This window comes from Bombus pascuorum, chromosome 7, assembly GCF_905332965.1.
Source record: "Bombus pascuorum chromosome 7, iyBomPasc1.1, whole genome shotgun sequence".
Lineage (NCBI taxonomy): Eukaryota > Metazoa > Arthropoda > Insecta > Hymenoptera > Apidae > Bombus > Bombus pascuorum.
In genome coordinates, this window is record NC_083494.1 from 14048924 (window position 1) to 14070126 (window position 21203).

Sequence of the window (21203 nt, forward strand, 5' to 3'; positions counted from 1 at the left end):
CTACGCTTCTTCATTTTTTCCATGGAATGCTGTACCTTTCTTCTTCTTTTTCTTTTTTCCTTTCCTCTTTTTTTTAGCGCCGTGTGCTGTACACGATATAGATTCGAAACGATTCTAAGTGTTTCGGATCCCATCACTAGTTACAAGCTAAATAACAACGAAATACTTGGGACCGGTGGATCCGTAGGGAACAAAAGTGGCCAGCGGGCATTATGACGGGAAAAACGGTGAGAATGCCAGCCGGAATTTAAGCGGCGCGTTCCGCCGTACCGAGAGTCGGCACGCTTAGAACTTAGTAAATAAACGAGAAACACGCTGTATATAATTGGAAAGGAAGACGGAAAGAGCGGGTTGACGCGCGTAAGAACGCGAGCCGGACGTGGATGCGTGGATAGGGGCCGATAGAAAAACGAGGAACGCGTAAAGAGGGGAAAAATGAGCGCCGGATAAAAAGGATCTCGCGGCGAAACGGAGACGAGCGAGGCGGTAATTACGCCGTGTTGGAACCCTTTGACCATCCTCTCTCACTCTCTCTTTCTCTCTTTCTCTCTCTCTCTCTCTCTCTCTCGCTTTATGGCAAGATGAAACAGAAGCAAATTAAATATCGACGATGGCGGAAAGGGGTGGAAGATCCGCGCGGAATGCCACGCGTTTTCGCGGTCGATAATTCCGTGTCTCATCGACGTTTAAAATTGCTGTTTTCTTGTCCTCGGAACTGGTAAATTTCGTGATCGGATTTCTTGTTGGTACAGAGATAGGTTGTTTCCAATAGAAAAGTATTTCCCTCTTGATTCGCGGGCATTTTATATAGTCGCGTCGTGGGCCATTATCCGATGACATTTCCGTCGGATCTAAAGTTGTAACGTTAACAAAATATTTTCTACTCGATTTACAGGGAATTATTTCGTGGCGTTATTTTCCGAACGTTATTAAAATCTTCGTTGCTTTATATTCCTCTATACGTTCGAACAATTTTCAACTTTACGAGCTGCTAAGTTTCGCTTATCAACCGCCTTTTCTCGATACACCGTAATTCTTTGATTCTATCTTTGCGAAACGCGATTCAACGAAGTAATTAGACCCTGGGTGTATCAAGCTCGTTATCACGAATCCTTTTAAGATGTAGCAATAATTATTTCCTAACGACGACACGTACATGCGTCATCAACTCGGCAGACTTCCTTTTTCGTACCTCCTTCCTTTCTAGTATGCTTTCTCGGTCCTTTCTTCTTTTTTTTTTTTTCTTTTTTCTCAACGACGCGATACGAACGCGACTAATAGCAAGGAGAAACCACAAGGAATTTATGTAGAGGAGTCGTTCCTCGTCGTACCGTTAAGCTTGGGTTGAAGGTAAGATAAGAGGTATCAAAGAGGAGCGTCTTTGTTGCGTTTGATGCCAGTAAGTCGTAGCAGGCTGGTTAATCGGTTGGTATTTTCGATGTTTATGATAATTGATAAATTATATATATATATTTGTTTATTTAATATACATGTTGCTGTATCTTGTTATACTGTATCAAGTAGTGTGCGTGATACGCATATAAAGATACGTACATGCACAAAGAAGTTCGTAATGGAAAAACGGTAAATCCTACAACGAATGATTTGTAACTGTCCACGCGAGAACTATATCTACAACATCGATCACTATTTTTAAAGGTACAAGGTCTGTCTAAAAATGTTAACAAAATTCAGCTTGCAAAATTATCTTAAAATCCGGTGGATATTTCTCAAGGAAAGATAAAGATTCCCTTCGAGGTACGTGGGAAAGTTCCTTTTTTCTACTGTAAAAAGACAACTGTTGAAAACATAAATACGACACAATGTATTTTTCATGACTTAGAACTATACACGAGATATTGTAAAAAAGATATATATACACAAAGTAATAATCCCATAAATTTAGAAAACACGAAAGTAGAACGAATAATATGTAAGTAAACGAAAAAGTAAGCAAATACAAGTACGGTGAATAATGACGCCGAAAATAGCATTTTCGCTTTCAAATAGCGTAACATTACGTTCCGTAACGTTATGGTCGTAACAATGTGTAAACGGTATGCCGTGTTCGCGTAATCCTCCATTCAGTATCGAAAGCGCGAGTCTACCGATCGCGTTGCGCTTTTTCTACGTCTTTTTATTCTGGCTATAGGCGTGCATCGTACGCGCAACGCGTTATATATGGAAAAGAAATTTCGCAACGTTAGAAATCGAAGGTTACGCGACCAAGGTCTGGGAAACACCGCCACTCGAGGAACGCGTTAACGCGCGCGTGACGCTTACGAGGATAACGTCTAATGTAATGTACACAGTACTATGCATAAGACACGAACCATTTACGATGGTAATTTCATAGTGGAGATTAATGATATTTTTCGGAAATATTTCCACCTGATGTCGCGTGTAAGATGAAGTAATAAATTCAACCACGTTTTCTTAACCAGTTAGCTGTTTTTGACGAGTATACTCGTCACGAACAAGCGGCATTATTTAGCGTTACGACGAGCCCTGTCGGTAAAATTAAAAAATACAACAATCGTTTCGTCGCGATTTAATTGTACATTATAACAGCCACGTAAACTTTCTGTATACTTTTGCTACACATTTTAGGTACACGCTTTTCAAAGCTTCCAAACAGGTAACTGGTTAAAAGAGCATGTCAAGCGTTAATATTTTCACGTATAAACATCTATCTAAGAGCAGGTAGTGATTGATTCGTCGCATATAAATATATGTAGAAATTATTATAATAAATATATAAATCACTTTGTAAATTCAGATAGACGATTCTTTAGGAGATACACATCAAGTTTTATTTCCTTCGCGTAAGAGCTACCTAACTAAAGAGTAATTCGTTTTTCCAGTTTTCGAGCGTTATTATATTTTGAAATAACGAAGAGAAGGTTACATAAAAATCACAAGACTGTGTCTTCTCGATTAATAACAAAGCATCTTCTTAAACGCTTCTAAAAAGTAGCACAACAGATTTAACACAATACCAAGGGACCATCGTGTTCGTTCGTAGAAACAAAATATTTCCGTTCGATAAATCCTTAATCGATACTGTTCGACACAAGATGATACAACGTGAGATCTGCGACGTAACGAGCCAAAGAAATAAATAAAGCCAGAAACAAGCAAAAGATAGATTACCTTGGTCCGGATGCGAGTTGAGTCACGGACTTGCAGTCGATTGGCGGACGAGGTCTATGCAGATCTGCGGTAAAAAGCTCGGCGATCTCCTCGGTAACGATCTTAATCGCCGTGTACACGTAAACTTTCTAAATGTAGCACGCACCGATATCGAAGAACGCGCGAGTACACGCCTTCCTCTCTGTGGGAAAATCAACCGATGAATCAGGTACTGATTCGAACATCAACTTTGTTATTCTTACGATTACATTCCTGGATAAAAAGATAGCACGGGCAATGCCAGATGGAAGTAGATATTAAGACACTTGTTATTATATAGTTGCATTTACTCACTGGAAAGTAAGAATAAAAGTGAAAAAATATATAGAATATCCAAGGTATGGTGCTTTCCATAATACTTGATAGATAAAACAACTTTCTACCCAGGTCTTTTTAGGACTCTTTTTAGGACTCTTTTTAGGAATTTAGGTATTTTCTTAATTACATTGTCGAATATATAAATTTGCATAAAATACACAGTCCGTGGATGATACTCAGTAGAGTTGAGTTTTAAGATGTTGGAGCTTAGCTACGAAGGATCCGGCAGAAAGCTAAGCTACGTTATAACGTACCAGGCCAAGTTTAAAAATATTCTTCGTCTTCAATTTGCGCAGCTACTTCTCAATTACCAAATGACAGCACTGTACATTCGAGAGTACACATACCCATACACTTGATAAATCACAGATAGACTGCAAATTCGTCTCACGGTATTTAAATAAATATTCTTGCAAAGATAGTCGAAGAAATTCGTTTGAACCACGAAATATAGCGAGCACCGCGTTTCGGATATTTCATACTTTTTCTCTACGCGTGTCTCCACCGTCAAGCTTGCCGTGAAAGTATGAAAAATCCAGAGTCTATCGTAGGATCGACGATTGAAATCAATAACTTATCCGTAAGCAACAACGTTTCTGCAATTCCGTGCATATTCTATTGGAATACAATAAAAATATGGCGAGAACGATACACGGTTACGCAATTTAACGCTAAATCTTTTTAACGGTGCGGTAATGACCGTTCGGCCGAAAATTCCTGCCGATAAATCGTTATTCGACGGTCTGATTTATTACGTAGACCACGGCAGAAAAGCGACAAAGTATGAACGATTTGACAGTGATTATACGTGTAGGTTGATTGCGCTTGGCTGTCGAGATCGATTCGATCGGTCAGATCTCTTACAGCTATGGGGACAAATGTGCTTTAATTATCGTAATAGCGGATCACCGACGTTACCATCTTGCCAATTTCGATTAAATCACGCAATAGCGACCACTGTGTTGCGTACCGTGCGTGTAACGTGATCGTGTAATCAATTAAAATAAACGTTGGTGCAAACATTGAATAATAATCGTAAGCCAATATCGCGAAGGTTGCCGTGTAATAAAGCGAATGGTTCGGAGACACGAGAAACGGAAATGGCTGGCGTAATGAAAATTAATTACGAGCGATCGTTAAAGCGCATCGGCGAGTTCGTATTTCTTGGCGATATTGATTGAAAGAATAAGAAAGCTGGGCAACGAGATCGTGTCGTTTTTCAAGAGGAAACCGTTATAGAAAATTCTGTCGTTCGTTTATCTTGCGATATGTATAATCTACATATGTAATAAACGCCGTGTCTCGACGAATAGGATTCACGATAATTACCCGTAGATTCCGGTCGTGTTTAGGAACCAGGTCGACAAAGCTGGTGTACGCAGTCTGATTTGAAAGCCTGCAATACAGCCTTTCGCAAAAGTTTTCGTATAGTTACGATGCAGAGTCTACGCTCTACCGTTTATAGGAAACTGTAACGCTTTCAAAGAATAGATTTGCACATCGACCTGATGTCGTTAGTCGAAGACGAAAGTACTTGGATCGATTCCTCTAAAAACTTCGATACGATGAAATTATTATAACAAGTAGACTTGTGGATTTTTATGTACTTACGGTGCTAGTTATAATACTCGGTAGATAAACGATTCTCTACTCAGGTTCTATATGTTTTTCATTGTGATGTAAATTTCTTTCTCATTGGAAGAAACATTCCGTAGAAGTGTCATCTTCTGTTGGCGTACCTCCGTCTCCTTTTATTTTAGAAAAAGCAATACATCTAAATATTTTCGGTAATATAATTCCTTACGAGTTATACATTAAATCGATGGTTCTTCTTCGTAATTTGTTACGTTACATTATTATTCTCCTCCTCTGTCACGCAAATATAATATAATTTAACGTCTTTGAGAGTGATAAAAAGCGACGACCACGAAAAAAAAAAAGGTGACGAGTTTTTATTTTAAAAATTGCAAAGATCGTTTCCACTCGCACGTTACAGCCCGTAACTAGAATAACTGGAGAAATTCGCAGCAAAAAGCTGATAGTAAAACAATTACAATAATTTTACATATAATGACTCCTGTATTGTACTAATGTCTTGTAAAATTATTCTGCGAATTCCATGCTCACAATACATACTTAAATTCCACTCCCACCGTACCCGTACCCTCGATGTCCAGCGTGAGAAATTTTGCGGGTGGAAATTTTTTTACCGTTATCGATGCAACGATATTACATAGGCGAGACGACGATGGGTTTCATTAAGGGTCGTGCAACCAGTATCATTAACTTCTCTTACGAATAGCGTTACTCGTCGTGAATAATACGAGTATCATCGCAGGGAACTGTAGAGACCGCATAGTAACCTACTGTTTCGATCAGTGTTGAATACAATGAACACGGCCCTGCACCCCTGCTATACTGTTACTGTATTCTTTTCAAGTTTGTTAATCGAGCATCAGTGCAGGTTATTATCGTGCCGCGTAATCTACGGATACCTCGGTCCATTATATGTATATACGTGCAACGGTCTGATATAAAACGATAATTGCAGTTATGCAGCGTAGGCTACAACCTTAACGCACGATGCAGTTAGAGGAATCGGGATTGCCAGTTGAAAATGCGGGATAAGAAATTTAAGAGTGTCGTTGCGTTTAACACGACGAGGTCGAGAGCATATTTGTGAGAAAATTACAAGAACGTCTTGTAATTGAAAGATTGTCTCAGTGACTTGACAAAATTTCACGAGTAAATCGTAATATCGACAGATAAGAATGTTTGGATGATTAATGATTTCGCAGCTAAGGAATGCTAATTTTTTCATTAGTTGGTATTGACAAAATTCGCATTTCCAATCCAAAAAATTCCATGTTTTCATGAACTTTGCCAAATGGATGATAAATTGGTTCCTAAACAGATATTCCTCTCGTCTAGCAAATGCTCGACGAGTATACTCGACGTATTACGAATATTTACGTACCTTCGTACGTCTTTATGTATTTTATGTACATTTTAAGCTCGTAGTATTGGTAACTTGTACTTTGCGACGAGTAAAATTTCGCTGAGAATTTTAGTCCGATTATACGAAGTGTAAAACAAACTCGAGACGATCGTTGGCAAAAATCACGATAACGGTAACAGAATGGTAAAAATGAGACGAGCGCCACACCTACGTCGAAAAATGAGAAATTCCCTCGGAAAACTTGTCGCTGGTCCGATGCTTCAGACTGAAAGAAGACTGAACGCTGAAGAGATTTCGACGCCTGAAAGGCAACGCCTCGTGCGCGCATCGAAATCACCTCGTCCGTACCGCGTATCGAAATCTCCGCGCGAGCGCTAAACGCGAATCGCGGACGTCGGGACGCCATTTTCTCATTACACGAGCAGCGTCGAGGTAAACGTAATCGCGAAGTCTGTGGGACTGTTTTCGCGGATCGATTTCGATGGCGACGCGAGGAAATCGAAACAAATTGGCGCGGCGACGGTGAGGCACGAATCCTGGCTGCCCGAAGCGCAACGAAGACAGAGAGGAATACAGAGAAAAAATGAAACGGAAATTTATGTTTCGCTTGGGCGGAGAAAAAAAAGAAAGAAATCTGCCTTTTGCTTAATCCAGCGTTACTACTCCTACTACAGCGTCCTCGAATCTTTATATTTCCATATTACCGTTCATTTTAGCAAACGAAAGGATCCGTACGACGTTTTAAGAAATTGTTCAATACGAAGTAACCGAAGCGAGAAATGAGACGTACCGGTAAGACTCGCTTCGTGTTTCGTCTAGACTGAAGAGACTTTTTAACGTTGGAAAAATATAATTGGGTGTGGAGTGTGACGTGAAAGAACGCGGTGGAATCAAGAAGAACGAAGAAATCCGCCTTTTGCCTAAGAAGAGGAGTAAGAAGAAAAAGAGAGAGAGGCAGGGAAAGAAGCGAAACAGCGACGAAAATTAAAGGAAGAAAAATAGCGTCCGGCTCGGTTCCCACGAGGTGGAGGACCCGCCAAAAAGTAAGGTAGCGTGAAGCGTTGCCTAACCGACAAAGCTAACTCGCTCGACTTTAAGAAGAAGTCGGATGAACGGCGTACAGTGCCTGTTAGCCGAACGGGAAGGATGAAGATGAAGAACGGCGGTGCGTGAAGATCTCCTGCTGTCAGTCGGTGGTCAACCGTCTCGGAGGAAGGACGTGTGGTGCCGCGTGCTTTCTGCCTCGTCTCGATTCTCTCTCGTCGAACTACGATATACGTTTTCTTCGAAACCTATCGTTCAACGATCTGCTTACCTTGGCTAAAATACTCGCTCCTTATAAATTACAAAAAAGAGGGACGAGCAAACGGTTAAACATCGGTTAAACGATCGCGAATGAATTTGTCGTTGAAAACATCGAGCCGATCGCGGTGCTTGGATCAACCGCGTGATCGAAATTTAGAGTTTCTTTATTTCTTGGTAAAGACTTTGGATTAGCGATTAATCGTCGGACATAGGGAGAAGTTTATCGTGCGAGAAGTCACAGGGAAAGTGATTAGAGGCAATCGTAAGCGATCGAAGCTGATCGATGTTAATTGCAAGCGATTCTGGTGATTGGTATCGAAGCTGAGATTCTGCGTTTCAAACGGAGTGAAAAATGGGACCAGCGTGGTTCGAAAGCATTTAAAACAGGTCTGAAAAATGAACTGGTTTTTTATGGGTCGACCCATTAAAAGGTAGACAGAGCGAAAGAAGAAAAAATACGTTGGTCGCGTATGAATATATCGGCAACTGTGCTTAACGGGACTGTTCAGGACTGTGAAAAAAAAAATTGTGCTACAACCGTGACCTTGAATACCACGGGCATCGCGAACGTATCGTTGGCCTATGCGTGTCTACGCGCGCGAATCTCCAACTCGAGCGGAGGCGTATAACACTCGCGTTTCCCTTGAATAAATTTCCGCCTCTGTTTTCTCTAACAATCGGTAGTAATCGTTCACGGACGACCACAGAAGAAAAGGAACTGTGTCCAACGATGAACACGTCTGGAAACGTTTGAGACGACGACGACGACGGCGACGCGATCCCATTGTCTGTGGAAGTTGGACGTGAGTGGAAAAAGAGTAGCAAGAAACTGGTGCTGAAAGAGAAACGAAGAGGAATCAATGAAAGATGGCTTCTATGTGTGGCAGCAGCAGCAAAAGTTACCCGGCGATTAACACCGGCAGCTACTACAGACCAGGAGCTTATCCTTATCAGGTGAGTGATACCAGCGTTGTACCGCGAAGTGGATCGAGTGGGAAATGGGAAAAAGGAAGACGTAGAATGGGAAAGATCGAGTCGTGTAAAATTGCAAGTATTCGCGTGAAATCGGAGGCCAGGATTGAACATAAAATAAAGGCGAAATGTTTACGTATAGTATAGTACTAGTAGTTAGGTTCTGTGGGAGTATTTAGGATCGAAAGAATTTGTGTGGAATCTATGGGGAATTAAATATTATACGAAGCAGAGGAAATCGACATTTACGCGTATCACAAAGTCGTATTAAAATGGTGAACTATCGTAATGTCTTTGGATCTAGCCATTTCTGGTTTATAAATTATTTTTAAGTATTTATAAAGTATTTTTGTCTCTTACGGAAGACTTTCGGAAAATATCATCTGTCATCATAGTATCATTTAAATAGTTCCACGCAATCAGTTAAGTAACAGTGACTGTTTCGGTGATCCATACAGTGAAATTTATTTTTCTTCCGGTAGTTTGCATCAGGTACATCAGATGAGACACGACAGGAATTAAGCTCCAAAAATTTGAAGGCGAGCTGCGATCGAATTCAAAATTGTCACGAGTGAAATGGTTAAAAAGTTGCGTAAAAAGAAGAAAAAATTCTAAATGTAAATGATCCGAGGGTAGACAAATTTACAAAACGAAGAGAAACATAAAGACTACGAAGTATTAACAGACTAATTTCAATCTCAACGTACGAAGTATCCATTAAAAATTTCGAGATCTATTTATAAAAAAAACGTAGTAAGAAATTTGAAGAGATCGAATGTAATTCTTATACGAGAAACGTACGAAAACATTATCACAATGGTTAGGCCCGTCTCCGGATATTCGGATGCTTACACTTCAACTCCGTTATGATCCGTACCGGAAATCATTCTGACGCGCATCGTGGCGAACGCATTAAGTTTACGAAGGAGGAGTGTGACTGCATTTATTAAAAGAAAACCCGTTTCACAGGCAGCGTGCGCAGCACAAGTAAAATTCGATGAATAATGCAACACATAATCGATTGTTCAGGCATTTTAGACCATTAGTTTTTGAGCAGTTATGAAGGGAAAATCCAAACGTTTAAATATGATGGTCTTATGCTAACTTGTACCAGGAATTTAGGATCGCAATGTACACAGATAAATAAATTTATTAGAAGCTAATATACGTATCGTATTCGTGTACAACTATTCGTTCCAATACACATTACGTAAACACGTACATAAAAATACTAATCGTTATAGATATTCCACGAACAACGCGATAATAAAAATGGAAATACTATTGAAAAATGTAATTCATGAAGGAACAACAGAAAAATATTTTATCGAATATCGACAATTATTGTCGCTTCACGAGTGTACGTAACTCGATGATACGTAATTACCGTCGTCTGTGTTTGCTGTTAATGCGAAAAAGTTTCTCGTGCTTCGCTTTGACGTTATCGGAAATGGGAAACGAATCGATACATTTGAAATGCTTCGGTTTATTCTCCTTCGTAAACCATAGGAAGATGAGCGCCGTTGGCGTCAATTTTTAAGCGACGGTGTACGAAACAGACACGAATACCGATTGACACTAAAAGTGACGAATAACGGGGCAAAAACAGTTCTCGCTCGAGTTCCATGGAACTCGTTAAAGATTTCTCGATGCCTGTTCCGTTCCACTGTTTCCCGTTATTAGCCGACGAAGCGAACAAAAACTGCGACGAAGGGGAGCAACGAAAGTGAGAAAAAGGAAGGAAACCTTCTCGAAAGATAAGATAGAAACCGATAACGGACTTAACGAGAAGGAATGCTTTCAGTGTCAATCGCACGCCTCGAGTAACGTGCATGAAAGAAAAAAAGAAGAAAAAAGAAAACAAAGAACAATGTGTAACTACACGCCGCACTGTGAATTTTTGACGTGTAAAATCTGAAAATAAGGGCGGTATTTGTGTGCGATAATTACGGTTGAAATTGTTACTAAATTACACTGTAATTTCCGTGGAAACGTGTAGCAGGTACCGCCGCTTCGAACGCAGCGAACGTAATTATTTCTCGGAGTATCGAAAACATTGCGCGTGTAAAGTGCGAATTTCATTGTTTTTGAGCAACGTTGCTAGCAAGCTTTAAGCGCTGTGACACCATTGTCGCTCTGTCGCGCGTCGATTTTTATTTGGAAATTATGAGAAGAAAACGTGGGAGATCCATTTCTGTTTCTCTTTATTAGCTACATTTTCGCGGTATCGCATTTCTTTTTGCATTTCTTGGCTTTCACGCAGCTTCGTCACGTGCGAAATGTTTGTCCAAATATTTTGAAATTGACTCGCACGCAGCTTCGCTTTCAAATGTACTCTTCATCTTCGTTGGGACGATCATTCGTCTTCCTCGTTGGTAATTTTCATTCGAGGTAAGAAGCGCCGAAATCGATAGCGTTTAACCGAAAATATCTCAAAGCCATTTTCATTCGGTGCTTTAAGCCACCAATTATTTTTATCGGAATAATTAATCGTCCCCTTTGGTCGTAATTTTCATTTCGAGTAAGAAGCGTCCAAGCCAATAGCGTTTAACCAAAAAAATGTCAAAGTCGTCATTTTCATTCGGTGTTTTAAGCCACGAATTATTGTAATTGAAACGATTATTCGTCTTCTTTATTCGCGATTTTCATTTTAAGTAAGAGGTGTCCAAGTCAATGGCATTTAACCAAAAAAAAATCTGAAAATCATTTTCGTTCGTTACTTTAAACCGCCAATTACTTTTATTGGAATAATTAATCGTCCTCTTTATTCGTAACTTCCATTTTAAATAAAAAGTGTCCAAGTCTTGACAACGTTTAACCGAAAAGATCCGAAGATCACTTTCATTCGCCGCTTTAAACCACCGATTACTTTTATTGGATTAATTAATCGTCTTCTTTATTCGTAATCTTCGTTTTAAATAAAATGTGTCCAAGTCGATATAACGTTTAACCGAAAGGATCTGCAAATCATTTTTTCATTCGGTGCTTTAAACCGTACACACACCTTGAGAAACCTTAACAGCAGCGACATTGAAACCTCCACAAACATCGACCGGACGAAACCTTCGAGTCCTTGTCAAACAATTCTCGCGCGAACAACCTTTTTATATTTTCAACGATCTCAGAAAATAATTACACGGTACGCACGGTGGTTAAGGTCTGTTCTCAAAGGAAGTTATCCGTCCCCACGGAGGACGCGTCCAAATTATACAATCGAGCATTGTCCTGTTACGCGTTACAGCCGCCTCCTGACTCGAAATTCCACCATCTTGGTGGTCCGACGAACAAGATCCGCGACGTTTCTTTCGATAGACGTAATTAAATGCGTCGCCGACTGTGGCATAAAACAATATGAAGCGGAGGGACCACACGTACGTACACCTCCGTTCATAAGTATGGGAATTCCGCACAAAACCGTGTATTTAAGATTTTTGATTTAATTTCATTTAATTTCATTTACGAAACGAATCGTTCGATCAACATTATATTTATCAAATACCTTCGTCGTAAACATACTTCGTGCAACTGCACTTGGTGAAACGAAATCTTAGTTAACGCTCGATTAATAATAGAACCCTCGCCGAATGGGAAAACCTAGCGAACCGGTGAATTACGTAAATTTGTTTGTCCTCCGACCAGTTTAGACGAGTGAAATTTGGAAAAGTTCAAACACGGTGATCGAGTTAGCAACAAATCGCTTGCTTTTTAACCTGTTAACTACGGAGTTTAGTTTCGAAAATCCACTACGGTTAAAATCAAGCACCGACGGGTATACACGTCGAACGCAATTAGCAGGTTAAAGAAATAGAACAAAATTTACTTGATAATAATTACAATGGTACTGAATAGTAGGATGAATGCTCTACACCTTTATGACACCTTTACTTGTATCGTTACGTGGATTCTGTGCATTTTACGTTCTCGATTTTCTCACAATTACGTAACAATTGAAAATATATCCTGTAAATTGTTTCTCGTAAATTACATTGTGTGAAATTAATCCGAAATATATTCTACGAAGAAACAATATTTTCCCGTGGATATCCTAACACTTATGAACGAAGGTGTAGCCGAGGCGTCTGAGTCGTGGAAACCTTGGCCTTGTCTTGCATGAAAGCGTTACATAAGTTTGCCTCGCTTGGCATCGCGAGAAGATGACGATGATCCTCGGCTTTCTTCTTTCCTTTTCTCCTCGACTGTCTCGACACGCCTTTCCTTGCCACTTCCATACCTTCTTCTATCCTCGGTCGAGCATACGCCTCTCTCGCGTGCAACTCTATGCCAGGATCTAAAATATGAATGCATTCAGAGTTAGAAGGACGCCGGAGAGAAAAGACACTGCCGTACTGTTCGCTGCAAGATGCGCATTTCTCGTGCATGATCCTTGGATATTTGCGCTTGATCTTCTTACGTGTAAAGCATGAATATTTATGCATTTATGCAAAATTTGAAGGTACAAAAACGCATCGACTACATCGGAATGCAGGAATATCAAAATTATCGTACCTACTCGTAACATTGAACATTTTACCATCCTTCGTACGATAAACGTTATTAATCCTATGATAAAGTCATTATTAATGGAACAAATTGCAGGAAATTTCACAAGATCAACGCGTTTAGTTGCAAGAGAACCAATTAAACGCCGTTTTATCAAATCGTCCGGAAAATATGTATTTTTATTATTTAAAAAACATCGACCTTAATCCTCTGTATATTCCAAATTAACGAATTTCGTCCTAAATTCTGCATAAGACTTCGTTCAACGTGCCCGATAAGTATTTTACATGCTTGAAAAATAAGCGAAACAATTTTGTAAAAAATTCTTATGATACGATGTAACAAATGTTGTAAATCTTCCAATATTTCGTATCGCTTACGTTTGTTTTTCGAATACTTATCTAAATTATGTGTCCAAATTCTTCCTCGAGCACGTGAAATACTTTGCACGTCCATTAACTCGCGTTTAATCGCTTGCATCGCCTGTCCACGTTGGTTTTATCGATTCCAAATATCGTTCCTCGGTTCACCAAACATTCCTAATCGTACGACACAGATTGTTCGTACCCCGTTAGTACCGTCGTTGAATCGCCGACAAGCGACAAACATCGCGATTAGCGCGCGTTTATTCGCGGGTAAATCGCGAAACAACCGATAAAGTTCTCCACGCTGGCAATCGTTTTCTACCTGTGAAACGAACGCGACACGAAGCGAATGCGAATTAACGCGCGACATTCAGGAAGGAACAGCCGCCGAGGTAAAATTGGCGATTCTCTGCTAATTTTTTCCGCGATTACGTCAATTTGAACGCACGCATTGTCCCATCGGTTGGTCGCTTACCAACGCGGTGTTCCGTTAAAATCACATGTTGCGAACAAGTGGACGTAGTGCAATTAAAATCGTGCAACGCAATTACGGCTTTTCCACGCGTCAAGATAAAGCATGTACCACTTGTGCGTGTCATTCCGGTCAAAGACACGTGTACTTCGCACCGCCATGTCCGTTGACCCTGCAGCAACAGATACACCATTGTTTCAGAGTTCGATGCATTCCTACTTTTCCTTTCCAAGTCCAGCGTAACAGCGTAAACGTTGAGAACGTGTTCGTTTTCGTTTCCTACGAAATACATCGCAGTTCTGTTCAACGTCTCGCGAAGTTACGATCCGAACCTTGCACGAAAGCAAATCGATCAACCCTGGTTTTCATCAATTTCTCCGTCTCATCTCGCAAGCACAACGATCGGTACTTGAATTCTCGATATACGAATTATACGCAATATACGATGTCTTAAATCCTAAAGTAGATAAATTTATAGTCGTTTGAACGCGAAACCTGTAGCGTTCTTTGTCCTCGAACAAATGCAATTTATATGTTGGAGTTGCCCCGTTGTCGTTGCGAGCTCCTCAAATCCGAACACTACGGTGTGTTGGCGCGCTAGGACTGACTCATCTCGTATCGATTCGCGCGACAATGTCAGCAACCTCGACCGGCAGACTACGATTGTCCTTAAGCTATCATACTCTGACAGCTTAAGTAATTACAGGCTACGTGGTGCCGCGTACGATTCCACGACCAACAATTTACGAATCGAGAATAGAAGGCGAAAAGGGCTCGGCTATGATTTACCGATATAACCGATATACGCGCGGCGGCTGGTCGTAGGGCGATAAGCGTGTTCCTCGCTAATAATTTACAAACGAACCGGCGGTCAAGGGAATTCGCGATCGTACAAAAGGTTGGAGCGTCGAAGAACGCGTGAAGGGAGGCAGCACCGGTCCTTTTGTCGACGCCGGGAGGCCGTAGGAACGCGAGCGCCAGACAAATCGCTATCAGCCGCGGCAATGCAACGAGAATAATGACTATAATCCCCGGGCTGATTTTTCATCTTTGTCAACCGTCGCGTTATACAATGTAAACGCGGCGGGAAATTGTTCCCGAAAGACACGGCGTGCAAGCGCATCAATAACCATCCTGCGAACGTAATGTATACACGGTGTGTCGGAAAGTTAGATTAAGTTGGTTGTATTTCAAATTGTTGGTTAGTGCAGATACATCTTTGCGAATTGACCGATTGATAAAATTATTATCGTAGCAATTAAGTTTGTTGCTGTATCGTGTGCTTGCTCGTATTTCAGGCTACTGCGAACGAGATTATATTGGTCGCTATTGTAGCCAATATGTACGCGCATAAACGCCGCGACATACTAACGTGATATCTATTACCGTTCGACTGACATCGATTTTCGTACTTTTATAATCTCTCGCACAAAGTGGAATACGATTCTTATTTCCTCGGCGTTTCTAACGTCGAACAACTCAGGGATAATTCCTTTTCCTTAAGCTTTCGTGCGTAATCTTGCTGATACTCGGTGCACACGAATACAACACGCTTTGATGTCTCTTTCTTCCCGAATTGCGTTAATTTACAGCGTGATAAAATTCGCAATCATAAAAATCTGCGAACCTGTCTAAATACCTTGAATCATAGTACATCTTTTAAGGTTCTTAAGGTAACAACCAGTGTCTCTCGTTTGGCGTCGATTTATCGTCGTTTTCGGTAGAGTGCGATGAAATTCACTGTAACCACAAACCCGCTACATATATCTAAATACTTGCGAGCATTATAAACGTAACTGGAGGCAGCATAACACTGGCAAGCGGTAGTATAAATATTATTTCGCCGTAGCGGTCTTTTAAAAACACTCTTGGAACGTCTGCCACGGGAGGATTCTCGAGGAAGGGAACGAAAGGTAACAAAGACGGTGATTAAAGCGATGATAACAATGCTGTCGTTCATCTTCTTCTCGGTCTCTCCCCGTGATTCTCGCGGTGGTTGGAAAACGTCGTCGTTGTTCCGCGCGCAATGCCCCAACCAGCTCCTCCTCCATCATCATCGTTGAACGTTTCCTCGGTCACCTCTTCGTGTCTCTGACGATTCCGGCGTGTTCCCCTGCTTTATTTTTCTCGGCTGCACGCTTCGGTAACCGAGCTCGAGTGACACTAAATCCTCGAGGTGGCACTGACCTAGCTGGCAGCCGGCTAGGACCAGCAAGAGGTGGACCGTTTCACGGCTCTGCGTCGTGGCTCTTGGGTACTGTTACTTCGCTGGCATACTTCGCTTCGAATACCAAACGAATTCAGCCGGTGGAAGATCCGACGAGCAAGAAAGGAGGGACAATGATGTATCGAGAATGCCATCTAGAAGGAAGGATAGATCGGTAGAGATCAGTCAAGGTTGAACGGTTCGGTTCAATGGCCGAATTCTTTCCATATTTTCCAAGAAAATTTTTACACGACCAGTTTCTTACGCTGTGTAAAGTGTTTGTAATATTTTGTATAGAGTGTATGCTGTATAAAGTATTCGTGCTACTTTGTACACGGTGTTGGTATCTTTTTCTCGCAGAGAAATAGGATTGGCATATTCCAACAGTGTTGAGATAATGCTGGTAGTTGGTTAACGCCGATTATATATAACACTGACTGAAACGGATCGATCGTCAAGAACGGTCAAGGTCTTTTTCTTACGAAATTTATCAGAGCGATTAAAATGAGATAAATTCCATGGACTAACGTAATGTAAATACGACTTAGATAGACGTAGACATCGTGGCGAATGAAAAGTATTCACAGATGTATTTAGAATACGATGTGTAAAGTTCAGGTGATTGATAAAGCCCAAATTACTGGATATTACAATCGTAGAAAGACTGGACCGAAACGAGGTAGAGGGAGAGACGATTCGTTGCACCAAATAACGTATTCCCGATAGAGCTAACTCGAAGCTACACCGTTGCATCGAGACTAATCTCGACCAACGTCCTCGTAAAACCTTAAGATTATACAATTATGTCAAGTGGAACAGCCGTTGCAGAAGGTTCTGCGACTCTTCGTAAACGTGAACGCATGAATCAGCGATTCGAATGTAACCGCATTGGCCACGAGCAAAGAGTTCATTAGAATTCGCTGACTTCATTTCTAGACACGTTCTAATCTTTCTTCTCGCGTGTTGCGTTTGACGTGCGCTCATTACGTGGAAAGCCTCGTCCGCGTACGGATACGATCATCCGAGCGTTCGTCGAAACGTGAAAAAAAGAGATACGTTCGCGAGGAACACCTACGTCGCTACGAGGAAGGGTACGAGATGGGCGTTTGCCAATTTTCCACGCGAAACGCCCGTGAACGGCCTCGACCACAGAAATTGGCGTTGATCGTTACGCAGCTATGCGATCACGATCTTGATCTTCGCGCACACGCGATCCTCCATTCACGCACGAGCTTAGGCGAGCACTGCGCCTTCATCCTGCGAGCCATTTACGCTCGATCGCTTACGCCGCGTGATTTTATTCAATGAAGAAAATAACGAGAAATATATATCGGGTTGGCACCTAAGTGATCGATTCAGTTATATAGATTAATTCAATTATTAAAATTACTTTGCGGCCGGGTTTCGTTTATCGGTACGGATAATTATTTCTATTATTATTTGGTTTAATTAATTGTTTAGCGAAGATATCAGATATATTTTATATGAGACTACATCGATACGCGAATGAGAGATTAGAATAGAATTCAAGATTTCGAGACAGCTCGATTTATGGGAAACATAACTCGATATAATTGCATTATCCGAATTAACTCGTTTATTCTCCACTTATCACCGACCATCCTATATTTATACGCAGATGCCTCGCGTAATTAAGAATCTTATATTAATTACAGTTCTCCTCTATAAAGTATAATGCGAGCCGTTTAATCTCAAGTATATGTACATTCGTTTCTATTTAGATAAACATTAATTTCTTTTTCCCTCTCCAAACGAGAATTATCGTTTCTCTAAAACGAAACAACTTGCCTAACATTGGTAAATTATCATTGCTCGCTCAGACGGAAACTAAAACCATTAGTGCCCGTTAATTAGGCAAAGAAACGGAAGAAAAGAGTCAGTTTCGAGCGAACAAATTCAAATGATATTTAAATTGCGTTAACTATCCTCGATTAGCCGCTTTTACGTCTTGGTCGATATCTCCGATAATATTGTGTCGGAGACTGGTTAAGCCAGGATATAATTAGATCTGTTCGTTAGGGAGCCGGTAGAAGGATGAAAAGAAGGACTACGAAGGCAGCCAGTGACCTTCCTTTTTGTCTAGCCGCGATCACCATAATGATGGACAGTTAGGTTCAACGGACCCAATTTACGAGGCTCTGACTTGTGATCTACGTACAGCGATCCGTCATAGTATTTAAGTATTCGACATAATGGTTTTACGAATGCGTGACGCGTTACACGAAACTTTTTGTAACTCATTAATACCGTAATGAGACGAGATTATCGTGATTAGCGCGATCGGCGGACACTGAAAGCAATCTGAAAATGCGTATAGGAGCTAGAAGACCGCAAACAATATAATAGCGCGTCGATAATATCAGCAATTTTTCAACGGTGCCAACGTGAACAACAATTATATCCGGAGAATGAAGAACTAATCGAAGGCGTAGATTTACACGTGTGCGCATACACGCGAACGAATCCTAGATAATCGAAGGTCCATTGGAAACGACTCATCGCTAATATAATTACAGAGCCAACCATGATCCATGGATCGTCGGAATCTCGGCTCAATTTCTAATATCGTAGACGTAATTAAGTTTCATCGACGTACACGATGACCGTGAGTCCGTAAACGTGACTTCGGAACTATCTCGTGATAGTTAGATACTGTGACTCGTGAAAATACATATTTGAACGATTATCGTGAAAATTCCTTACGAACGCGTCTGTAATCTTTCCGATAATTGACGGAAAAGAACCAATTCGTCGGACGTCTAATATCTTTCAAAAAATAAATATCACGCTTGCCAGATGTAATTTGTATGAAATTTACGCGACGTAGTCGTGTCTCTTTAATTACGTTCACGAAGGTACGCGATTGTCCGCATTTAGAAATACGTTCGATCAATAAGAAAGCGTCGACGCTCACTTTCTACCGATGTGATCGTATTTCCAAAAGCCATAACACGAAATATAACCGTAGCATAAGATACGCGGTGTAGAAATTTCCGGGTGACCCGAGCCCCGGCTGGAAATCCTGAATCCGAGCAGCGAGGTCCTGAGAGACCCAGAAGGTCAACCCAACGTGATACATCACGATCTTGCGAGTCTCGGGTATCTTCCGGTTCGTGGTAAATCAAGAAGAGGCGTACCGCCGCGAGGTCCAGTACCGCCTTTCCGTTTTACTTAGAAGCCACCAACTCAAACCAAAACTGTTACGAGCCTTTCCTTTCCTTCGCGGTTCTGTCACGGTTAACGTGATTCCATTTTACATAGGGCAGACTGTATTCCTTTTTGTTCGCCTTTTATTCAGACTCGAAGTGTTCAGGATCACGAAGCGATTCACGTGTTCCGTGGTTCGGTTAAATACGTATTTCGTGGAAACGCTTGTTACGTTGTTAGGTATAGAAGTTAGACTTAACGATCCGAGACACGTGAAGATACTTTGAGATATTCTAATATGCATATACCGCTGTAATAATTCGCGATTCGTATAGTTGTACGACGATAGTACAGTAGTACGTTGCTTTCTAAATACGTATCGACCGGTTCGTGCTAATCGTTGTATATTGATATGGAAATCGAATCGAATCTGAAACAACGATTTTCGTTTCGAGAATTCCGCTGTTCTGGCACTTGTGACGCGTACGTCTCGCAAATAATCGAACCTTTTTCGCGAAACTGAAGTATTTCTCTTCGATTCGATGCCTGCTTCTCTCGTTTCAAACGAGCAAACTATCTTCGTAGCTGGATGTCTCGTTTAGAAAATTGGAAAATTTCAAGTTACGATTATATGACAAATTTCACGATCGGTTTAAGGTCATGAGAAATATCCATACGTTGAACGATAGCTTGGTTAATATGCCTATTGGGCGGAGGCATCTATTATGTTGTCGTTACGTCAGAACCGAGTTAACGGTTCAAGATCTGTGAAAATAGCGGGCTCGTTGATTGACTCGCGAGGGATATCGTTCGAAAAGCTGCAATTTATGTTGCTCCTTGAATGAAACTGGCGAAACACTGTAATTTCAGGAATACTCGTTTTTTCTTTCTTTTTGAACGATCTTCGAGCCTGTACCGGGTGTTTCTAGCTCTCGATCGAGAACGTCGAACGATCTTGGTCATCGGAAAGTTAACAAAATTCAACGGACGATGAAACGATCGTGAATCTTGTCTTAGGAATTCGAGAAATCATCAAATTTAACGCGAACGCTCGCGTCGTTCGCTTCGAATCGTTGATCGATGCCCTTAATTCTTCGAGTATCTGAATCTTCCGAGACGATTCGTGTCGGACACACTCTAATTGCGAAGAAAAGTGTCGTCATACGTGACGCGTGCTCGCGTTAACGAGAAGATTTCAGTAATTACACCGAGAGAGCGCTGTCGACAAAATGGAACACCGTGAACAGACACGCGTACAAACAGTTCACTTTCTTCCTCAATGAAATCAAGACTTACGACATTCTGCAAGGTGAAGCAGAATGCAGCGCGTATAAAAAGAAGCAGCGCGCGGGCTCTTTTTCACAAGCTGCTGCGAGCCACAGCTGTTTGTTTCTCAAAGCATGAGACTTATCGCGTTATTGCATTATTTATAATTCGTCTTCGTTGAGAAGGTGAGACCTTTGGAAAATCCTTCGTCGCATTAACGTCCAGTGTCCTACGTGATCCTCGATGATAGCACGTACATGCAAATTGTCGATCGTTGCCAGCATTCGAGGATCACACGCGTACTTCCGGTCTTCTGTTTCGGCGAACCTGTATCCGGTCGGACAACCATTCTCGCCTCGCAACTACGAATAATTTCGCGAGTCATCGAGATGTTGAGTCTTCCTCGAACAAGGACATTGTTGTCGCAGTACTTGACTCCGCTGCGACGCACGCGGAAATTTTACAACAACGTATTTGCAT

General features: G+C 41.3%; 1 protein-coding gene across 1 annotated transcript in view; it reads left to right on the plus strand.

Moving 5' to 3' along the window:
• The first annotated feature begins 7566 nt into the window (after positions 1–7566).
• Positions 7567–21203, plus strand: part of LOC132909138 (uncharacterized) — a 33292-nt gene continuing 19655 nt past the window's right edge. The window contains exon 1 of the mRNA XM_060963738.1: positions 7567–8728. Coding sequence (XP_060819721.1) covers positions 8642–8728 — 87 coding nt within the window. The 5' untranslated portion in view covers positions 7567–8641. The remainder of the gene's footprint in view (positions 8729–21203) is intronic.